Source organism: Alosa alosa, chromosome 18, assembly GCF_017589495.1.
Source record: "Alosa alosa isolate M-15738 ecotype Scorff River chromosome 18, AALO_Geno_1.1, whole genome shotgun sequence".
Classification (NCBI taxonomy): domain Eukaryota; kingdom Metazoa; phylum Chordata; class Actinopteri; order Clupeiformes; family Clupeidae; genus Alosa; species Alosa alosa.
The window spans coordinates 7,704,697-7,727,656 of NC_063206.1; the positions used below are offsets into that span (position 1 = coordinate 7,704,697).

Below are 22,960 nucleotides of genomic sequence, written 5' to 3' on the forward strand. Positions count from 1 at the left end.
GCTGAGCAGTGGCGGCCTCAGCGAGCGGACCTGGATGAGAACTGTTGTTTTCGCGGGCTTGAGTTTCGCGGGCTTGTGTGGGGAGGGGCGGAGTCTGGGATGGCCAGTACTCTTTGCGAGTTAAGCTTCCTGCCGGACTTGTGTGGAAGCCGAGTTGGAGAGTTCTTCGTCGCGCCAGCTCTCCGCACTTCATGCTCTGTTTTCCCCGCCCGTGTGCAACACTCGGCTGCTCGTCCCTAAGTGTAGTGTGAACGGGAAATGTCCACCACAGCCCCCATTTCTCTAGCGTCCAGGCCGAGAATGCAATCATCCTGAATGCTAGCCAACCAAAGCCGGCTCACTGCCCGTCTCACCGTTGATGCACTGCGCACCCACTTTTGTCCATACAGTTCCGCTCGCTCTCCGGTAACTGTTGTGATGCGGCGTTTTTGTCTTTTTCCCAGCCTCTGGGTCTGGCTACCAGCGTGCGGGGAAGAGACCGAGCACAAGCGAGATAATTGGAGCCAGTATCGATCAATCAGCGACACCGAGTCCCATCTGGCGTGCAGTCCACATACAGTCCTCTGGTTTGGCCGAGCGGCCCAGCCATTATGCAGTCCATAGCCCCTCCCGCCGTGCCACCTTCTTCTAGTAACTGGGGCGCGGCGTGAGGGGGTGCGAGGCTGGGCAGTACTATATGATGTGTCGGCTCGCCACACGGTGGCATCCGTCCCTGCTGGCGGCCTCTTCCACTTTCAGCGTGGCGCGTTGTGGTGGCTGTGCGTGGTCTGCGGCGTCACCTCAGTTCCTCCCGTCTTCCTCCATCGATGTCTGGCGTGCGCAATGCCTCGACTCTGTTGTCTGCGGAAGATGTTTTCCACCCGTTCGGCTTCCGCGAGCGCCACGGACAGCGAGCTGGGGGCGCTCAGGCGAAGGTGTTCTTTTAGCCGCTCTGGGTGGATGCCTTGCACGAACGCTTCCAGTGCCATCTCTTCATGTAGACTCTGGCTGTACGTTGGGTAGCCCGCCCGGTCATACAGCTGCAGGTCAGCCCGCCGAACTTGCTTGTCTCGTCCTTGTGTCGCCCGTCTGGAAGCGAGTTGTTCTCTGGCATCGCTGATGAAGATTCTCTGGCGAATCGTCGTTGCAGAGCTGCTTCGATTGCGGTCCAGCTTACTTGCTCCGCCAGTGGCAGGTCTTCTAATACTTGTAGCGCTTCCCCCTCCAGAGCCAACGCCACCTGTACGCCCGTTCTCTCCGCCGACCAGCCATTCAGCTCGGCTGCCAGCCGGACCTGTACCAGGTATGTCACCAGCGGCCTTTCGCCATTGCAGTGGGGCAACTTTACGCTGGGCCGCCCTTCTACCGCCGCCGTCGCACCGGGGACTGGCCGGTTTCCATCGCTCCCGTGTGGAGCGGGTTCAAGTGGCGGGATGCTGCCATCAGCCCGGTTCGTTCCCTCCTGTGGCCGGGGGCGGGTCTCTTCGTCACGGTCACGCTGCAGGCTGGCTCCGTCTGCTGGGCCCCGCTGTCGAAGAGCCGTCTTGGCAGGAAACTCATCATCGCCAGGGCATCAGTTGCAGCTTTCTCCTCCCGTCCAGTAGGGGTCGTCATCCCACTTCTGACACCAATGTAACAAACTGCACAGTTTGTCTTAGAATGGGTTTATTGGTTACGCACCAAAACACACGAACATCATTACACAGGCAAAACAAAGGAGGTCAATTAAACAAGCACGATACACAAACAGGGTAGTCACATACAATACACGGGGTAAACACATGAGGTACAACATAAAGAAAGACTATACCAGCTAACACATACATGACAAGGTAAACGCAATTACTCATACTAAAACCAACATCAACATTACACACACATACACTGCACAGCATTATGGGAGCACAGTCATCAATAGCTAGGCTCAGATCATTACACTATAATGGAAAATTGGTTTCTGAGTAGGCTAGGCTATATTAGAGGGTTGGATCTTACCTCCAGGTCTTATGAAATCTAAAAATAAACCAAATCAATATGTCATGAAATAAGCAATAGGCTTCTTGTAAAGGTATTTCTAACTTTTGAGAGTTGATCAAAACAGTTCTCTTTTGGATATACAGTAATAACAATCAGGGCTCTACAGTGCGCCCATTTCACTCGCACATGCGAGTAAAAATGATGGCGTGCGAGTGCAAAAAAATATTAAGGCGCACTGGTGCGAATGACTTCTAACCATGTCAATGTTTGTCTACAAAATACACCGCAACATCAAGAAACATTACTGGTGCAAACCATAGAATCATGTCGCGAATGCAGCATAAAAACTACACCTCCCATCAACGTTAGCAGTTTGGCGTTGTGACTCGCTAGTAGTTAAACTTCTATCAAATCCAAGAGCACGCCGAAAAAGTGGAAAGTTAGACTAGCCAGCCAAGATGCAAAGATTGAAGAAATTAGTTCTTCTATCCACCGAATTCATCGGATATCGTAGGAACAGGATGAGATTCTGAGAATGCAGTTAGAGAAGGAAAGGTAACCTAACATGCCTTTTAGCCCAGTTGACGTATTTGCTGCAATATGCAAAATATAGCTGTAGCGAACAGGCACAAAAGTAGCTTCCCGTAATACTCCCATTTTATTCAAAGGTAGAACGCTACTGACAGCTCCAGGCTTCCACGCATGCTTGTTTGTTTAGACCGAATAGGCTACAAGCTGAAGTGCAAAACGAAAATAGGCCTAACGTTCGCCTACTGCCCCCATCAATGCAGATATTTCAAATAAAAAGTAAAAGTATAAAATATATATATATCCTTGATTAGCCTATGTTGGGTTTTGTGGAAGAGAAAATGGACTGTTTTAGTAGTAGTATTAGGCAGTATGCAGTCAGATAGGTCCCCATGGGCATATTTGGATTAGCTACAGATGGATTCGCAAATAAATAAATTAGCCTACATTTGGCAGGATACTTGATATACAGGCTAAATGCAAATATGGCAATGTATTATACTATTTTACATTAACAAAATGTAGGAAAATAGAACAGACTGAAAATAAAGTAGGCACTGATCTTTAAAATCCTATTTCCTGTAGCCTAAATGTTGTCAGTCATTCTTAATATTCACAATTGGTGCACTGGCATGTTTAAGTGTTAGCTGTAGTGTAATGTTAGATTATGTTAAGTTAAGTACAGAACTGACTGTGCGCCCAAATGTTTGTCTGTGCTCCTAAGTTTTTTAACTTGGGCGCACAAGTGCTCCTGGAAAAAAATGTTAGTGTAGAGCCCTGACAATGAGATATTCTGTAGCCAACTGATTATCAGTTTGTCACATGTTTACACCTTGTATGTGTGTTGCACAACACATGTTGCACTTGGCGATCACGATGGGGATTGATATGGTAGTGGACCATGATGGTCATAGAAGAAGTGAAGGAGCAGTACCCCCCAATTATGGTGGGGTAATTCGCACTCTGCATGACGGCAATGAGTTGTTAACAAACATGAACCAAGACATATAGCCCAGCAGCAATCTATCTAAAATAACACATACTTGAAGTACCATTTATGATATGTTGTCAAATATTGAAATTGTGGGAAGTTTACATAATTTAAGCTGTATGTTTCATTAGGTCCCCCATGCTGTTTCATTAGGTCCCAGCCAGGAGGGGACGAATGAAACAAAACGCTACGCTCGACTTCTCCTTAAATAACTCTTGAACGGTTTTGTTCAGAGCTGTAAATGCAACTGTATTTGACAGAGGATAGATGTAGGTTGCTAGTGACAAAATATTAACTTTCAGTGTTTTACGATGTCTTTCTAAATTACGTTTAATTAAGAAGTGTTTCATTCGTCCCGGTTCTCCCCTATTAGAACGGCCGATACATAATTAAAAATTCAGTAGGATTAAAAGAAAGCCAAATATTCATCATCATCATCATGGCTGCATTTCCAATATTGGCGATAAGTAGTCGTTTGTCCACTAGATGGCGCATCGTTGCAGTGAGACGTAATTTTGTTGGAAGTTAAAAGTGGGTTGGAAAAACAATGGACACTTCCTACAAGGACTGTAGTTTACCGCAGAGAACGTATAATAAGGATAGGACGATGTTCACATGAAATGTAATTCCCATTTCTTCTTGAAGCCGAAATAAATCTGAGAATGTTTATCGGACATGCTTGGTTTTACTGCAGGTAATGTTAATCTTCTAATATCAATAAGGACCTAGGTACAATAATGTTACCGATAGCATTGGTTGAGTGATGGAGGCCAATTTGATTGCATTTGTAGAAAACTATAAATGCGGTTATACCAAGCAAATTGATAGCAGCACTGTAATTGTATCTTTCGACTGTCATTTGTTGCACGTGCTACAAAAAATGATTCTGTGCAATGGAAGATTGACCAACGTTACACCGGTGAAGCCCCCGATTTGGTTCCCCCGGAATTCCGGTTTCCTTTACGCCACTGTTTTGAAGTTCTTGCATTGTTGCTAGGTTACCGTGCGTATTCACAGTGCTGTATTGCGTTTTCCGTGTTTTCAGCTACGGTAACCGACTAGAGCTTCCGTGTAAGCCCTCGGGATGACTAAAGTATCTATCTATCTACCTGTGCGCACACCTTGGAAACTAGATGATAATGATGGTGGTAGTTGTGAATAGTAGCAACCAAAGTCTGAAGTACCATCACAGAGGCTAGCTAATGGCAGAGCCCGTTTACATTCTCTGCTACTAGTGTTTCTTAATGCAGCTTCTTCTGCTGTATAACGTGGTTAGCGTTAATCTTTTCACAACAGCGACACCTCTGTTCAGGAGAATATTGCAACTATTGTCGTGACGACGACGCGCGAGTATAAATGGTTACGGCGCATCTGTGACGTCACATTGTCGCGCTACAGGTCGGGTGCGTCGTATGTGGCGCACTTAAAGACCTAGAGGGGAAACATGAATTGCATGGGGAACCAAATCGGGTGCTTTACCGGTCTGATACAGTTTTGCCTATACATGCGTGAGACTGAGACGCTTGTTTATTTGTGCATATAAGTGCGTGCAGGGTGTGAGAGGGGAATCGATGTGCTTTGATTCCAGCTTGGTAGTTGTAGTCTGTGAGATTAAAAAGCACGTGTGTGTGAAGTATCCAAACAATGACACCTTCATTTCATTATGGCTGCTTTAGCAACACACCTTAAGCTACTGTGTAGTGGGTCCCATTTAGAAGTGGCTACTTCATTCGCACTTTCCTTGACTCATGGAGCTGCGTGAATTTTATTACAACTTTTCGCACGATATGGCAGTTTAAGTCCGCTTGATACTGTAAGGCGTAAGCCATTGGTTTCCAAAGGAGATTTTATTTGTGTCACCAGCATAGCCTATTGACAATTTATGTTGTAAATAGGCCTAGGGTCATTCCACGTCAGTTCAACCAGGGCCCACGCACTTAGGTCTCATAAAATTCTGAAAAAATTACCAGGTGTACCTATGTTACCCAGGAGACACACTGTAAAATTACTCTTATGTAAGATCAATACTTTCCAAGATACAGCCAGTTTTACTGGGGGAGGGGGGTGTCGAATTTGTTCGGCCTCTTTTTTTTGTCAAAGTTCACAAGACCACAATGCAAGAACTAAACCATGTAGGAGGCTCAAATTGTGCATGCTGGTACATAAATAGGAATAGTATGTAGCAAAATCGTCACGTTTGGTCTGGATAATCCTGCATGGTCATAGCTGTCCCTCAAAGTTGATACAAGTTTTATTGGAGTTTTTGGCTGGGTTCTGTTTAAGCCTTCAGAAGACATATTTGTACTCAACATAGGCTCTTGATTTATTTTACTTTTACTTTTACTTACTGAGATAAGTAGAAACACTCTCACAAAAAGCAATGAACAGAAAATAAATCCCTTCAGGGTCTGAACAGCAGACCTCACAAGTCCGAAAAATCATTTTGGTTATCATTTTCAGAGCACCCAAACACTTACACAGAAAATGACATGAGGACTCTAAAACAGAATGTGCATTATTATAGATTTTTACTGATGTAGGATTTTGGTTGGATATTGTCTCCACAGTCAGTTCTCACCATAGCCAGAACCATGTGCTACCTTATTTGGATATGCACAGCATGTACAAGAGAACTGAGAAAAGACCTGGCATAAAAAAGTATTAGCCCAAGATGATTATCTGTATCAACTCAACCCATCGCAATGACCCCAAGGCTGACATCACTCATGACAAGACGTTTCAGGGCTATTTATAGTCAGCGTGAGAAACACAATGAAACACTGAGCCAAATGTGGGTGCTGTCCGTGGTGTTGAATTAGTCACTACCTGGGTCATCATTGGTTTCAGTGTTTCACAATCATCTGCCTCAATCTGCCTATACTGTCCTCCCCTCTGTCTTTTTTTATACCCTATTGCTGTTTGTTTGTTGTTTCTTCATCTGTTGCTCGTTCACTTGTTTTCTACCTTTTCTTTGTGTTTCTACAGTACGTGTCTATTGCTGTGCAAGAGGAGGTGAGAGATTGTGGTTCTGGTCTGGTTTCCTCTGTAGGCTGTGAGCTGTGTGTAGGAGGGGCTCACCAACCATTTCCTCTCTACTGCACATGTGCAGATGGTAGTACAGTGAACATTTACTGAACAACACATTAAATAAAAGAAAATATTATCAAAATATAGTTATAGCAAAAATCTATGGCAATTAGACATAGTTAATGAATACATAGTTAATGAATGCAGTTTCTGAGTCCTTATTGTTTATATGACGACTGATATTCTTCTGAGATACGACACTCCTTGTACAAAATAATGAGGAGGTGTTCCTAAAATACCAAATCATTGATCCTAAAATGTTTACCAAGTGATACTAAAACCAAGCCAATGAAAAAAAAACATACCACAAAAGAGGCGTGAGAAAGGTCTCTTTTAAAGTTCACACTTGTGTCGCCAACATGTTTATTTTTGAAGACTCTGTGGCTTTTAGCTGAACATGGGTCAGCTCTCAGAACATCTCTGGCTGCTACTTCCTCATTCTTTTTTTCCTTGCAGTTATAGCCATGCCAATTAGATATGGTGAATGAATACATAATATTAAACAGATCCTGCAAGTTTCCTTTTTAATGTGATAAAAGTGATGTAGAATGGCAATTGCAAAAATAAAAAAGACCAAAAGACCAATAATGACAAACTGGTTGCATCTATGTACTGTATGTGATATGAAAGATTCAGGCCTTGCCGCCTTCCTCTTTTTGACCTCTTTTTTGACTCTCAGTAATAACATCCAAGTTCTCCCTCTATTATTCACATACATGGTTACTTGTTGTCTGTTCTCTTTGTTTCCTTGTTCTGAATGTCTTCTACAGAACAAAAAAAACAGGTGGACTTTTAGTCTCAGGAGAACAAGGCATAGTTGGTATTTTGTCCAAAATGCATTGCGGCTTGTTAACCATCTAACTAAACATCTGTGAAGTAAACAATAAAAATAATGAATGTATGAATGAATGGATTAATCAATAAATCACTTAATCACTCAATCAATCATTCAATCAGTCGAGATATGTTTTTTGTATTACTTTTTGCAGACCCACTCTTGCCTGACTGCATGTCTATCTCAGTTATTCTGCCTTACACCCACCCACCAATGCAATCCCCCACCACACACACACACACACACACACAGAAACTCTCTACCACTCCTCCCCTGTTCTCTGTTGGGTAGGGTAGTTTATCTTGAGCAGAGTGTCTTTCTCTCTCATCACACTACCATCTCAGTCGATCAGAAACTGGACAGCACACAGCATGGAGCTCTCTCCTGTGGGCCTGCTGCTTGGTGAGTTACGCCTGTGTGTGTGTGTGTGTGTGTGTGTGTGTGTGTGTGTGTGTGTGTGTGTGTTTGTTTTGGAAGTTTCCATCTCTGTGGCTTTATTTACTATTTACTATGCGTGTGAATATCTAGGTAGGCCTATAGTTTATAACTACATAATTGTGTTCTCAGAACAGAGCTATTTGTAAGATATTTACTTAAACCCACCAGCTCTTATGTTCATGCATTAGCACAAAGACTTGTGGATCTGTGTGCAATTGGATATGTTCGGTTTTTTGTATCTGTGTTGTCTGGAGATGTTGTGGTGCTACTCTACAAAGGCAGGTTGTTATTAAACAGAACACTCAAAATGATTAAAGTGACAATGCAGCTACAAATGCTGTTGGTCCCAGAAAACAACAATGTTTTGCAGGACGTCTTTAGCTTTAAATAATCCAGCACACCTTCACTAGACCGATGCATTGTGAAAGTCCTGCTCCTGTGTCCCTGATTGAGGATTAGGTCAGTGCTACTCAGTGGTGTAATATCCTTTAATGAAGGGCCCAATTAGGTGTTGCTGCTCAGTGGTGTAATGTAGTTGTGCTGGGCCTGATTAGGTGTTGCTGCTCAGTGGTGTAATGTAGTTGTGCTGGGCCTGATTAGGTGTTGCTACTGTACTCAGTGGTGTAATGTAGTTGTGCTGGGCCTGATTAGGTGTTGCTACTCAGTGGTGTAATGTAGTTGTGCTGGGCCTGATTAGGTGTTGCTGCTCAGTGGTGTAATGTAGTTGTGCTGGGCCTGATTAGGTGTTGCTGCTCAGTGGTGTAATGTAGTTGTGCTGAACACATCCTGATTAGGTGTTGCTTGAATGGAGCAGTGGTGTGTAATATAGTTGTGCTGGGCCTGATTAGGTGTTGCTACTCAGTGGTGTAATGTAGTTGTGCTGGGCCTGATTAGGTGTTGCTACTGTACTCAGTGGTGTAATGTAGTTGTGCTGGGCCTGATTAGGTGTTGCTACTCAGCGGTGTAATGTAGTTGTGCTGGGCCTAATTAGGTGTTGCTGCTCAGTGGTGTAATGTAGTTGTGCTGGGCCTGATTAGGTGTTGCTGCTCAGTGGTGTAATGTAGTTGTGCTGGGCCTGATTAGGTGTTGCTACTCAGTGGTGTAATGTAGTTGTGCTGGGCCTGATTAGGTGTTGCTACTCAGTGGTGTAATGTAGTTGTGCTGGGCCTGATTAGGTGTTGCTACTCAGTGGTGTAATGTAGTTGTGCTGGGCCTGATTAGGTGTTGTTACTGTACTCAGTGGTGTAATGTAGTTGTGCTGGGCCTGATTAGGTGTTGTTGCTACTCAGTGGTGTAATGTAGTTGTGCTGGGCCTGATTAGGTGTTGCTACTCCAGTGGTGTAATTTGAATTTGTGCGGGGCCTGATTAGGCGTTGTGAAAGTCCTGCTCTGGAGCCTGCCATTTCAGGAGTCTCTTTTAGTTGGGCGCATCGCGTTGGAGACAGATACCATTCTACTTTAAATGGGCTCACGGATCCTTGGTTGAATGGAGAATTACGGCTCCACACAAGGCTGCGTGCATCCCGTTGCTGGAGTCGCATACCATTCACTTTAAATGGCACCGCCAATCAAGCCATTCCACTGAATTGTGGGTCCAATCACATTACGGTTTCTCCGCAAGTCATTTGCATTGCTAGGAGTTCAACTGTTGCTGCACCGACAGGCGGCACCGAACCAATGTGTGTGGGAGCCAATCTAGGTGTTGCCAACCAATCACAGTGGTTTTATGTAAACATAGGGAACACCCACTGGAATGCTACCTGATTAGGTGTTGCCACCAGTGGTGTAATTTGTGCTGGGCCTGATTAGGTGCACTCTCAGGCCCTGATTAGGTGTTGCTACTCAGTGGTGTAATGTTGTGCTGGGCCTGATTAGGTGTTGCTAGGTAGTGTTGTGGTGTAATTTAATTGTGCAGGGCCTGATTATGTGTTGCTACTCAGTGGTGTAATGTTGTGCTGGGCCTGATTAGGTGTTGCTACTCAGTGGTGTAATTTAGTTGTGCAGGGCCTGATTAGGTGTTGCTACTCAGTGAATTACAATGTTGTGCTGGAGCCTGATTAGGTGTTGCTAGGTAGTGTTGTGGTGTAATTCCAGAATTGTGCAGAGGCCTGATTATGTTGCTACTCAGTGGTGTAATGTTGTGCTGGGCCTGATTAGTGTTGCTGCTGGGGGCCTGATTATGTGTTGCTACTCAGTGGTGTAATGTAGCTGTGCTGGGCCCGATTATGTGTTGCTACCAGCGGTGTAATGTAGTTGTGCTGGGCCTGATTAAGTGTTGTTGCTACTCAGTGATGTAATATAGTTGTGCTGGGCCTGATTAGGTGTTGCTACTCAGTGGTGTAATTTAGTTGTGCAGGGCCTGATTAGGTGTTGCTACTCAGTGGTGTAATGTTGTGCTGGGCCTGATTAGGTGTTGCTAGGTAGTGTTGTGGTGTAATTTAATTGTGCAGGGCCTGATTATGTGTTGCTACTCAGTGGTGTAATGTAGTTGTGCTGGGCCTGATTAGGTGTTGCTACTCAGTGGTGTAATGTAGTTGTGCTGGGCCTGATTAGGTGTTGCTACTCAGTGGTGTAATGTAGTTGTGCTGGGCCTGATTAGGTGTTGCTACTCAGTGGTGTAATGTTGTGATATAGTTGTTCTGGGCCTCAGCAGGGGCGCCACTAGGGTTGTATTCCATAGTACGCACCATGGCCCACCATGGACGCTAAGAACGGGTGCATGGCTACCCTACACATAGAGGTTTAGAGCTTTTTAACATTTCTGGGATGAGGGAGATTTCACCCCCGGGATTTTTTTTTAAATTCTGGCTGCTAGACACGCCATTTTAACGCAATTTGGATGGGACAGAAATGGAAGCGTCAGCGTTAAATTCTGTCAGGAAGACTCAATGCTACGTCACTCATTCATTCATTACTCCTAACCAATCAGCCGTTACTTTTAAACTTCTTCACTCCACGTACCTGTTTGCTGTCTCCGGTATACGGGCTTTCGATAGTCAGTCGTATTCCGCTTCACAGCTCACTATGTCCTCCCTACAACTTGCTTGACTTTCAAGTATCTGACTCCGGCGATGATGACCCTGTTCCACCCGCCAATGTCGCTGGAGCTCACCGTCCTCAAGACGGGACTCCCCATGGTTAAACCATCCGTCTGAGCAGATTCTGGAGCTACTGGAGAAACAAGGAATCCCGTCCAAAGCGGGACTCCGAGAGAAGACCTGCTTCTCTGGCCTGAGTATTCTGGGTACTCCTCCATATCCGACCAGGAGGATATAGCCTTCCCTGGAGGCCCCAGCTCAGCCGGAAAAAGGCAAGCCCGCCCGGCTAAGCCTCCTCCATCTCCAGCCAGGAAAAGAGGCATGCAAAGCTCCGGCCAGCCCCCAGCCTTGACCTCCCAAATCCAAACCAAGGCCCGATCAATCCATGCTGGAAGCTATCCTGTCTCACACGCCGACGGTGAAAGGCCTCGAAGCAAGAATGGGAAACCTTAGAGACCATCAACTTCCCACACCGGCAGCCTCTCTCAACATCTCCATGTTTTCCCCACGCCGCTCCCCTCCACTTCCTCCCTTCTTGCCAGCGTTTAAGGCTCCAGCCCTCCCACTCCACTTCATGGGCGACCGCAGAAGCCTCCGCTCTTGCAGGTCTACATACCTTCAACCTGCGCTTCCAGCTCCCAGCTCAAGATCCGGGTAGGAGGTTTGTTTCTCCCACGCCGGCTGCTGCTCTCTCTCCCATTATGAGATCTCGCATCATCAAGGTAAGGACATTAATCTTTTTGCCTCTCTCCTACTGCCATCGCATACATCGTCGTCCAGTTCATAGACTGTGGGGGCGTATCCGTTTTACTCAAAACATCCATCGACCTAGGCTGCTCCGCGAATCTCTCCTTCCGGAATTTTGTTATTCCGTTCAGTGTCTATAGAGATATCATGTGCCAAAGTTACCCTGAGCGGAGGGAAGAACTGGACCTCTACATGGCAATGATGGCCGACTTCAGCCAATGCTACGGCGGAACCTTGTGCTATGAATACCATTTAGCTTTTGCAGCCAAATCTGCCGCTTTTATCACACTCCACAACACCCGGTTGGACTGGGCAGTCACCGACACTGAGCTTCTGGTTCGGCATTTTGGCGGCATCGAGTGCTCGCGTGCTTCCATCTGTAGCTCTCCACGGCCTTCCCCGCCACTTTTTTTAGCCCTAAAAGCGTCATCCGGGATCGGCTTGCTGCTATCCATGGTGCTGATCTAGTAAGCCCTAATCTCGACAGAAGAGGCCCGGCTGGCTTTAATGGTGTAACTGTGTGTAAATTTCAATGAATCTGTCTGTACTTTCCCTAATTGCCGTTTTTCACATGTTTGTAGCTTTTGCTAAGATCCCCACCCAAAGTCGGTCTGCCCCCGGCGAATGAGGCCTCCTACGAGAGGGAAGCCTGCAGCAACATCAAAACAATTCTGAGCGGGCATCCCTCCACACCCAATTAATGTGGCTGCCCTCTCTCTTTCTGTCCTCTCACCCGATCCTTCTTTTTGTTAATTTTCTCTAATCACAGGGCTTTCTCAAGGGTTTTGGTCCCTCTCCCCTTTGAGGACTTCCCCTGTAATGGCTAGGAATTTATTATCTGCTCTGTCCAAACCACTTACTGTGTCAGCCTGCTGGCCAGAGAAGTCAATAAAGGCTACGTGGTTGGACCGTTCTCTTCTCCTCCTTTCTCTCCTTTTAAGAGTAAATTCAATGGGAGTCGACCATAAATATTCAGGGAAAAAAGCCTCATCTTTATATGTCATCTCCCCCCTCTGAGCAGCGTAGCCAAGCGTTAATGAGTGTATCCCCTTTACCCCTTTTTTCTCTACTATGCTTCTGTCGACAATGCTGCCCACTTAATCAAGATAGCGAGGCCAAGGTGCATGGCTTCGAAGGCCGATATCACAGACTTTTTAAAGTCATGCCCATTCATCCCTCTGAATGGCCCCTTTTCGGGTTAAGTGGGAGTCAAAATTTTACTGTTAATAGGCTGACATTTGGCTGTAGGAGTAGTCCACACATTTTCAACTGCTTGTCAGAAGCATTGTGTTGGATCCTGCTTAACGTTTACAAATTACGTTCGTTCTCCATCTCCTCGATGATTTTTGCTCATCGACTTCCCGTCCGCTAAGACTTCCCGCTAGACACGCTTAGACAAACTTTCAGCACCATAGGCGCCCCGCTCTCTGAGGAGAAAACCGTGGGTCCTCTTCGTCACTTTCGAATTTCTAGGCTTTATGCTGGACTCCGTCAAAATGCAAGCTTTCTCTTCCAGAAGAGAAACTCCTCAGAATAAGAGCCATTACCGCTTCGTTTGTGTCTTCTAGTCGCGGTTTCTAAACGAACTTCTTTCGCTAATAGGCCATCTAAATTTAAGCCATGAGGATAATCCCTCAGGGCCGCTCATTTATTTCTCGTCTCCTAAATCTGGCTCATTCCACAGAAGCTGTCTGATCTAGTCCAGGTCGACGAAGGTAGCAGGTCCGACCTCAGGTTCTGGTCCCAGCTCCTTAACAATTGGAACGGCATTTCGTTTTTCTACAACGAAGTCCCTGAATCTTCCGCTTCCCTCGATTTGTTTACGGACGCGACGCGGCTCCTTCAGTGGGCTTTGGGGGGGTCTTCCAAGGGCAATGGTTCGCAGAGAAATGGCCAGCCGAGTTCTCTGCCTTTGCCCTTGGATCTGCCTCTTCTGCTCTTCATGAGCTCTACCCCGTCGTGGTTGCGAGTGTTTTATGGGGTGGCTCTTGGTCTCACAAACGCATAACTCTTCATTGCAATAACGCGGCAGTCGTCGGCATGATAAATAAAGGAAGGTCTTCATCTGCCATTATCATGCCACTACTTAGACGTCTAACATGGCAATCTGTGATGCATAATTTCATCATTAACGCAGAACATATTCCTGGTTATTGCAATGTACTTGCTGATGCGCTGTCTCGTTCTCGTTTTCAGGAGTTCAGGCGGCGATGCCCAACAGCCAACCCGGAGCCGACACCATGCCCAGCGTTCACATACCTAATTCTGGACTGAACGTCGATTTGGATTCTCTCCTAGCATCAGCTAGAGTTTACATGGAAAAAGGGGTAGCCCCAAATACACTAAAAGCTTATAAATCGGCATGGTCTTGGTTCACTATTTTCTGCGGCTCACTCCAATTACCCTTGTTTCCTGTTCTTATTACTACTATTTGCGCTTTCATCGTTTACAGTTCCGAATCACGTCGTCTTAAAATTCCTACAATTAGAAGAATGTTAGCAGGGATACAATTCTATGCCAAATGCCATGACCCTAACTTTTCTAGCTTATTTTCTGTACCTTCCGTTCGCTGGCTTCTCAAAGGTCTCGCTAAATCCACTCTCTCAGTCCCTGATAAACGCCTGCCTTTAACCCCTCACTTATTACGTCTTTTGGTGTGTAAATTACGGGAAGGCTCTCTTTTCACTCCCTATATCAATTCACTCCTCGAAGCCGCGTTCCTCATGGATTTCTATGGGTTCATGCGCCCCGGGGAATTTTGCTCTGACAGCCAGGTTTTTAACCCTTCTCAGGATCTGGCTTTCTCAGCCATCCTCTTCTCCTCCCACTTCTATAACGTATTTCTGAAACATTCTAAAACGGACACCTCAGGCTCTGGTGTCAGTTTAAGAGTTTCTAAAGTAAATAACTCTTTCTGTCCCTATACTTCCATATCCTACTATCTTAAACTTCGCCCTCACACTTCTCCCAATTCACCACTCTTTCTTCTACCTTCTGGGTCATCTATGTCTAAGCAATGGTTCAGGATCCACTTGTCTACAGTGGTCGGTAGCTGCGGGCTCTCAACCTCCCAATATACCGGCCATTCCTTTCGCATCGGCGCTGCAACATCAGCAGCTGCTCTAGGATTACCTGCATCCTCTATCAAGTTGCTCGGAAGATGGTCTTCGTTGGCTTACGAGTCCTATATAAGACCTCAGGATCAAGCCCTTCTAGATGTGCAAATAGCTCTCGCAAGTGTCAAATAAGGTAAGCTTCCTTGCAAAGGTCTGGTGGTGTTTATTCGGCTCGGCTAAAGCATTATATTAATTACAATGGACCCGAGCCACTCTTCTCCAGTCACTACGCACAGCCGGCACTTTAGGCACAGAATAAAGCATTCTAGTCACTACGCACCGCCGCCCTTGGTCTAGCTTCTGCAAGCAAAACCTCGGGTAATCACGTCACAACAGTTAATTTCCTTTATCCTTCCATCACCCCACTTCACTCATCATATACATACGCAACTCGACTCGACAGTCGACTCGAATCGCATCATCAAATCGCAATCATCAATCGTTATTGAACCGAACGATCATTAAGCACTTTCCACGGGGATTTGCACCACATTGCATTACATCTTGCCGTGCAAGAACCGAGCTTCCGAAAGCTCTGAGCTCGTGCAGCTCCCCGACTCGCTGCAATCGCTGCAGACCATGCTGGTTATATCTCCTGTACCCGCAAGAGAGTACACTTTTTCTATCATTCTTCATCATCGTACAACCGTCTTTAAAACTTCTTCACTCACGTACCTGTTTGCTGTCTCCAGGTATCGGCTTTCGAATACCATCCCTCCTTCCCCAACCACCACCAGTTTGGTTCCTGTTCTACTGTCCAGGGGGTAGGCTCCGCCCCTGCCGTATTCACCCGGCAGGATCTGCGGGGTCTCCACGCTTCGGGTCCTGGACTGAGGACGGGGCCTATGCCAAAGACTCTTAATAATTCCATTTATTATCTCTAAGTTATCTATTCCTTTAAGGATATAACATTGTTAACTTCAATTAAATATTGTAAACCTCATGTCATGCTTCCCGAGTCTTTCTGATAGAAATACCTTTACAGAGCAAGCAGCCCTGGCCATATCGGCTCTGGCTCACGTGACGTGAACATTGCTTTAAATGCATTATCGCTTCACTACCCAACATGTGAACAAGGGAAAGAAAAGAAAATAAGAAAGCAATGAGTCTATGTCGCGATTTGCGATAGGCCTAGGCCTAAAGAAAAGACAGCTATGGTCACCTAACAATAAGGATTTGTGATAGGCCTAGGCCTAAAGAAAAGACCGCTATGGTCACCTAACAATAAGGATTTGTGATAGGCCTAGGCCTAAAGAAAAGACAGCTATGGTCACCTAACAATAAGGATTTACTTATACTGCTGTTTGGTTGTCCCAAACTTTGAGATGATCCATACTCTACCTATTAACTGAATCTTATCAATCTTGAAACCAAACTACGATGTTCCAAACAGAGCGACTGTAGGATGCAATGCCTAATTTCACTGCCTTCATCATAACTGCTAAGAACAGTGCGCCTTTTACTGTTAAACACCTGAATAACGTTGCATTTTTAAGCGCCAGGACTGATCATCATGTCGTGACAAAGTTTACACCAATCTTCATCTTCTAAAGTATCCTTATGTTGAGATGTTCATTCTCTTTGCCCTAAGCATAGGCTATCATTTGTGTGCGAAGCATGTTTCAATTAAGACAGTACACAAGTTATTTTTATTGTTGTAATGAATGATTTTCATGAATAAAGTGTTGAAAAAATATATGCACAGTGCGTACAGGATTACGCCTGGCGGCACCACTGGGCCTCAGCACAATCATTTTCCATTTTCTACTGGTTGTTGTTGTTTGCTCTTAAAAGGTGGTTTTGAGGATCAAACAAAATAATTTACCATTATTTTATTCTCCGAACTGTCAATTAAGAAGGATGTGGTATATGTCAGTTATATTGTAGACAATAAAGTACAGAATGCACAGGTAGATGAAAAATGGAAGGAAATTGGCAATTTGCAACACTTTCACTTCACTGATTGTGATATTGAATGAATTATTATAATACCTAATATTAAATGTTATTTTCAAGGGTATAATGAGAGCATAGTTTTGTGTATGAGAGAGAAAGGATATTGTGTTGATATATTTGTATGCATATTTTCTAAGTGATGATGAAAGGTACAGTCGGATATCATAGTCAATCATCACTCAAGTCCAAAACATTTTGTCTCCTCACAATCAGCTAGCTGCCCATCCTGTGAGTACACTTTATAAATAAAATGGTCTCTGTAGGCATCCCAGGGTCCTAAAACTGGACATAAGCAAACTGGGCAGCCTGTGTGGAGTTTCTCCAGGAATAGTGAAGGGAGGGGTGAGCTGCTTCTCAGGTTTTGTTTGGTCCTTGATTGGAATATAATGCACATTGTTTTGGACAAAACATAAACAAGTGTGATACCATGCACAACGGTTGACTGCACCTTTAAACGCTTTTAGTGAAATAACAGTGACATTGATGTTGGTAGTGGTGACACTCATGGTGAGAGGAGATAATGATAAAGCACATTTGCCCTACAAGTATAATATATTTTCACTTGCTTTTGTGTGCTAGTGTACTCCTGAGTGGGTGTAGATTATGTTCTTACCCAGCAGCAAATCTCAGATAACAAATCATTGGTGAGTGTCAGAATCTGAAAACTGTGTGAAGAACTCTTATGAACTTCTGTGTGTCTTTGTGTTCTAGTGCTGATCTTGTGTTCCTACTCTGAACATGCTGCATGGGAAGGTAAAAGTGAATGTTATCATGTAATTTGTAATATGTTGAAATATCCCAGAAACAGCTTATCCCCACATCACAGAGTAGACTAATTCGGTTCTCAGACTATATGCCTTTACGTCCAGTTTCCCTCTGTTTTCCTCACACCTTCATGCCATGTTTGTCCTGTGATTTGCAAAGGGACTTCCAAAGCTGTTCTGGTGCTGGATCCTGTCCAAACACAGTTCTACACTGGAGAGTCTGTCACTCTCAGATGCAGCATAGAGGGACAGGACACGTCAGGGTGGAAGTTCAGCTGGTACAGAGATGGTAGTTATGTTTACCCACCAGAAGTCTGGAGTGACAAGAATGGATACCCAACACAGACACTGCATGAGTCCCATAGTGGTGACTACACCTGCACTGGTCTCAAAAATAACACAGAATACAGCAAACAGAGTGAGAAAGTGAAACTGCAAGTGTCTGGTGAGTTTTGGTCACTTAATGTGAACCATAATCATTTTCTTCCACTGGATGTGCTAGCAGTAAAAGACAGTAAGTGAGTAAGACAGTAAGTGCCTGAGTGTATCTGAGGTGTCCTGCGTATGTTGGAGAGACAGGCACTCTGAAGTGTGAATGACAGTCTGACAGGAACTGGAAGTATGTGTGGTGTAAATGCTGGTCTGATAATGTAGCTTACTGTTTGTGTCTTACAAGAGCACGTACAGCATCATAGCCAACGTCATGACAACAAGAAAGTTTTTTTTTCCAGTAATATATTTCAAATAGTGAAATGTGAAATATTTCAAGCCTTTTTGTTGATTTAATCTTGATATTATAATTTTGGTTATTATAATTTATGGAAATCAAAAATCCAGTATATCAAAATATTAGAATAAAGAATTTATCATACAAAAAATATCAACCTGAGAAGAGCTTTAATGAGCTAATCAAGTCAATATACTGGCAATGAATGATGATGTCAACAATCCAGTATATCAAAATATCGGAATGAAGAATTAATAATACAGAAATCTCTATACAGAGAGCTCTAATCAGATAATTATGTCAATATGCTGGCAATGATTCCCCTAATATTTAATCTCTCAGTCTGTTCAGGGAAATTGACTTTCCACTATATTCTATTTTTTTTTTGATTCACCTGTATTTGAAGAGTGTGACTATGACAGTCATGTGATACATGGTAAAAGGAACATCTAAACGTTCATGCATTAAATGATAAGTGATGACAAACTGGTTATCAGGTTAATTAAAACTCCCCTTTATTATGTGATGACTGTGCTGTTAATCAGTGTTGTGTGTATCCCCATAGCCCTGCCCACTGCTAGAGTGACCGTAAAGCCAGACACTCCTGTGTTCACTGGAGAGGAAGTCACTCTGAAGTGTGAGATTGAGCCTGAGAGTGACTGGACGTATAAGTGGTTTAAAGGTTCCAGCAGTCGTCCTCTCTCTAAGCCTGACACCAGCACACTGACCATCAGAGCAGCAGCCAAGTTGGATGAGAATCTTTACTGGTGTCAGGGAGAGATAAGAGGCAGAGCTGTGTCATCACACATGAGTAGAAGTGTTTATGTTTTTGTTAAAGGTGAGTAACATCTTGCATGGGGTATTATGTATATTTGCTCTTAAGGTATCCCACCTATTTGAAGAGTGTTACCATGAAAGACTGTGAAAGAGCAGTGGCTCTTAAAACATTTTGTATGGTGATCCCTCTGTGTTCCTCCTTCATGTCATGTTTTTGTCCTGTGATTTGAAAAGAGACTCTGGTGCTGGATCCAGACCAAACACAGTTCTACACTGGAGAGTCGGTCACTCTCAGCTCTGCCCAAACCTAAACTAACTGTAAAGCCTCAGAGTCCTGCATGTTGGAGAGACAGAAACTCTGAAGTGTGAAGTAGAGTCTGACAGGAAATGGAAGTATGTGTGGTATGAAGACTGGTCGGATAATGTTCTGTTTGAGTTTAACGAGAACACACATGCCATCACAGCCAAGTCTCATGAGAAGCATTACTGGTGTCAGGGAAAGCTGAGAAATGTATCATCACAGATGAGTGAAATGTCAAATGTTGAAGTACATATTGTGCATGTATTTCTATACAATATGTTTCTAAAATGGATACATGTAGTTCTGGTCCTTGATTATGATTGGCTGGATTGCGTTCAATGCTGTTGTAAAATCCAACACAAACACCTTGACCACATTTCGTTCTATAGCACTGTGCTACCCTACCACAACTTCATACAAAAGTTAGAGTTGCTGTGCCTCGACGTTGCTTGGCAACCATTCAGATAGAGGAAACACGTTTCTCCTTCACTGTGTTTCAGAGCGATTTTACCTCTCTATTTTCTCTTCTGGTTTCATGCAAAAATATTTAATGTGTTTTTTTTTTCAAAGATCTGGTATGACATGTCTTATATTTCACGTACTGTAGTAATGTGCTGTTTTTGCAGAGACCCAAGGCTGCAGTGACCCTGACTCCTGCCAGTAGAGACGTATTCAGAGGAGACTCTGTTACCCTCAGATGTGACATACCAGAAGGAAGAATCACTGACTGGGACTACAGCTGGTATTTCAACAGAAACCCAATCTCTCCTGTAGCCTCCAGTCAGGAGCACAGCATCAGTTCTGCTGAATATCACCACTCTGGTGGCTACACCTGCAGAGGGGTACAGAGACGCACCACTCAGAGTTCAGACATCAGTGATTTGGTCACTTTAACTGTGTCAGGTAGAAAAAATACTTTTTGCTCTTTTACACTTTTGAGCTGTTATCCTTGTGCTTATGTGTGTGCTATTTATTTAGTGTTAATTATAGCACACAAATAAACAGTACTTAAAGGAAGGCATTAGACTACTTCAAAGTGGCCAGAGACTAGTGATGTGGACCTATTGTTTCTGGAAGTAAACATTTTTGTGCTTTTAATGTTTATATTTTAACACAATTCAAATTGGAACACCATGAGGTGCAATGCTTCATATTACTGTAGATGCACTGTTGTATTTGTTTCCCCATCCTGGTGGGAATGAAGTATTTGGTACCGTCATCTAACATAGTACATTTTGGTTATTCCATTTGTTTCCAGAGCGACCCAAAGCTGTTGTGTTCCTGAGCCCCAGCTGGTCTCCAGTATTCAGTGGAGAGAGCGTCACTCTCACCTGCAGCATACAGGGAGAGTCCCCATCAGACTGGAGACACAGCTGGTACAGAGGAGGGCAGCAGGTTCACCCACAGAGAGGCTGGAGTGACAGTAGTGAATACAGACTGCAGTCTGTGCAGGAGGCCCACAGGGGGGTCTACAGCTGCCGAGGAAGCAGAAGAAGAGATGAGAGGGTGTCTTCAAAGAGTGATGATCTAACTCTTACTGTTTCAAGTGAGTATTTTATCTTTGCATTGCAGAGGGACAAAACATGATCATTCTGGTACTGTGCTCTTCTGTTGTTTAGTCTGCTGTGAAATTATTCTTGTTTCATGTATTTACAGAGAGACCCAAGGCTGCAGTGACCCTGACTCCTGTCAGCACAGAAGTATTCAGAGGAGACTCTGTTACCCTCAGATGTGAGATACCAGAGGGGGGAAACACTGACTGGGACTACAGTTGGTATTTCGACAGAAACCCAAACTCTCCTGTAGTCACTGCTCAGCAGTACAGCATCAGCTTTGCTGCTGATCACCACTCTGGTGACTACACCTGCAGAGGGACACAGAGAGCCACCACTCAGAGTTCAGAGAACAGTAATGTGGTCAAACTGACAGTGACAGGTACTGTAGAAGTTCTTTTCTTTCATTCTTTCATTTCTTTACATTTTTTACTTTTTTATTACACAACGCCTGCAGCAATACTGTACTAGCACAGACCTAGTGTGTTGCAGGTCTTTCATGGTTCATTTCCCCCCAGAGTGACCAGTTCTGTGGTTTTCTTCCTGTTTCATGCTGCGGTGACTCTGACTCGTGCCAGTAAAACATGTTCACTCTACATTTACTCCCACAGCCCGGCCTGCAGCTACACTGACTATGACTCCACAGAGTCCTGTATTCACTGGAGAGTCAGTCACCCTGAGTTGTGACATAAAGTCTTACAGTGGCTGGACATATAAGTGGTTTAGAGACAAGAGTAACAATGTTGTGTCTACTGGAAGCACATTTACTCTAAAAGAAGTTAGTGAGTCTCATTGTGGTGAATACTGGTGTCAAGGAGAGAGGAGAGAAAGACCAACCTCATCACAAAGTAGCAGCAAAACAACGATTGAAGTCAAAGGTAAAGTATGTTTACCCTTGTGTGTGTGTGTGTGTGTGTGTGTGTGTGTGTGTGTGTGTGTGTGTGTGTGTGTGTGATTTGAGATTGACAGGAACTCTCTTTCATCCTCTTCAGCACCAAAGCCCAAACTCACATTAAGTCCAGGCCACCAGCTCAGCACAGGAGAGTCAGTGACTCTGAGATGTGAGTTGGGTGTTCCCTCTGGTTTTGTGTTCTACTGGTACAGACACACACATATCTCTGATCCTGTGGCCCAGACTGATGGAAACTCCTACAATATCAGCTCTGGTAAAGTCTCTGATGGAGGACAGTACTGGTGCAGAGCTGGGAGAGGAGACCCTATACTCATCTATACTCAATATAGTGATGTGGCTGAGATAAAGTTTACAGGTTAGTTTGTTTCATTAGAATATAAAGTTATTGTGAGTGTGTGTCTTTATAGTTCAAGAATGTATATGTATGATTCACTTAATTTAATTATGTTCATACTTGACATATACATATCAAATTGGTATTTTGTATCTTTAAGATTCAATGGTACATTTATATAATTTCCATTCCCATTTTAATTCTGCTTTGTGTCAGTCTGTCTACAAATGTTGGGATGGCCCATTCACTTCAGTGGCATTTTCAGAATGTACAGAATGTCCTTGTACAGAATGATCACTGAGTTCAATATTTCAGATGCTGGGTCATCCATGTTGGTGGTAGCAGTGGGGGTGGTGATGGGACTGCTTGTTGCCTTTGCTCTGGTCATTTTACTGGCCCTGCTGTATCGCTCCCAGAAAGCAAAAGGTGAGAAAACAAGTTTTCATCAGTTTATCAAAATAACAGTGTTTCACCTGACACATTTCATAGTAAACATGCAGACTTTCAATAAAAAGAGAAAAGATTACATGTTATGTCCTAATGTGTATTCTAAACGTTGTCTTTTTGAAATTCAGGTTCAGTTTCAGTGACGCCAAACCCGTAAGTATTTTTCCTTGTAATGTTACATTTCAATTGATGGGGAGCCTAAACATTTTAAATATGTTTCTTATCCACTATACAGAGTCATCAATACATTTTATGTGTGTGTGTGTGTGAGTTCTGTCAGTTGCCTTTCTTTAGGTGTTTTGAGAACACAAATGATGTAGTTGAAAAACTAAATATATAAGTACCAGTGGTTGTATAGGTCTTGCCATCCACACATTACACACCAGTGTATTTCACACAAACAAAAAAATTCCTCTTTTACTGATGAGAGGATCTCTGTCTACCTCTAGTGG

At 44.1% G+C, this 22,960-nt stretch overlaps 1 protein-coding gene across 1 annotated transcript; it reads left to right on the forward strand.

The window, feature by feature from the left end:
* The first annotated feature begins 19,347 nt into the window (after window positions 1-19,347).
* Window positions 19,348-22,087, forward strand: LOC125311930 (Fc receptor-like protein 5). Its single transcript, XM_048270327.1, has 6 exons — window positions 19,348-19,353; window positions 19,888-20,164; window positions 20,520-20,807; window positions 20,918-21,196; window positions 21,426-21,692; window positions 21,807-22,087. Exons 1-6 carry the CDS (start codon window positions 19,348-19,350, stop codon window positions 22,085-22,087), a joined length of 1,398 nt encoding a protein of 465 aa, XP_048126284.1.
* The last annotated feature ends 873 nt before the right edge of the window (window positions 22,088-22,960 follow it).

Excerpts from the sequence above, each read along its gene's own strand:
- LOC125311930 (XM_048270327.1), top strand. Across the intron at positions 20,808-20,917 it reads TCTAACTCTTACTGTTTCAA|AGAGACCCAAGGCTGCAGTG; the intron begins GTGAGTATTTTA and ends ATGTATTTACAG. Across the intron at positions 21,693-21,806 it reads AACAACGATTGAAGTCAAAG|CACCAAAGCCCAAACTCACA; the intron begins GTAAAGTATGTT and ends CATCCTCTTCAG.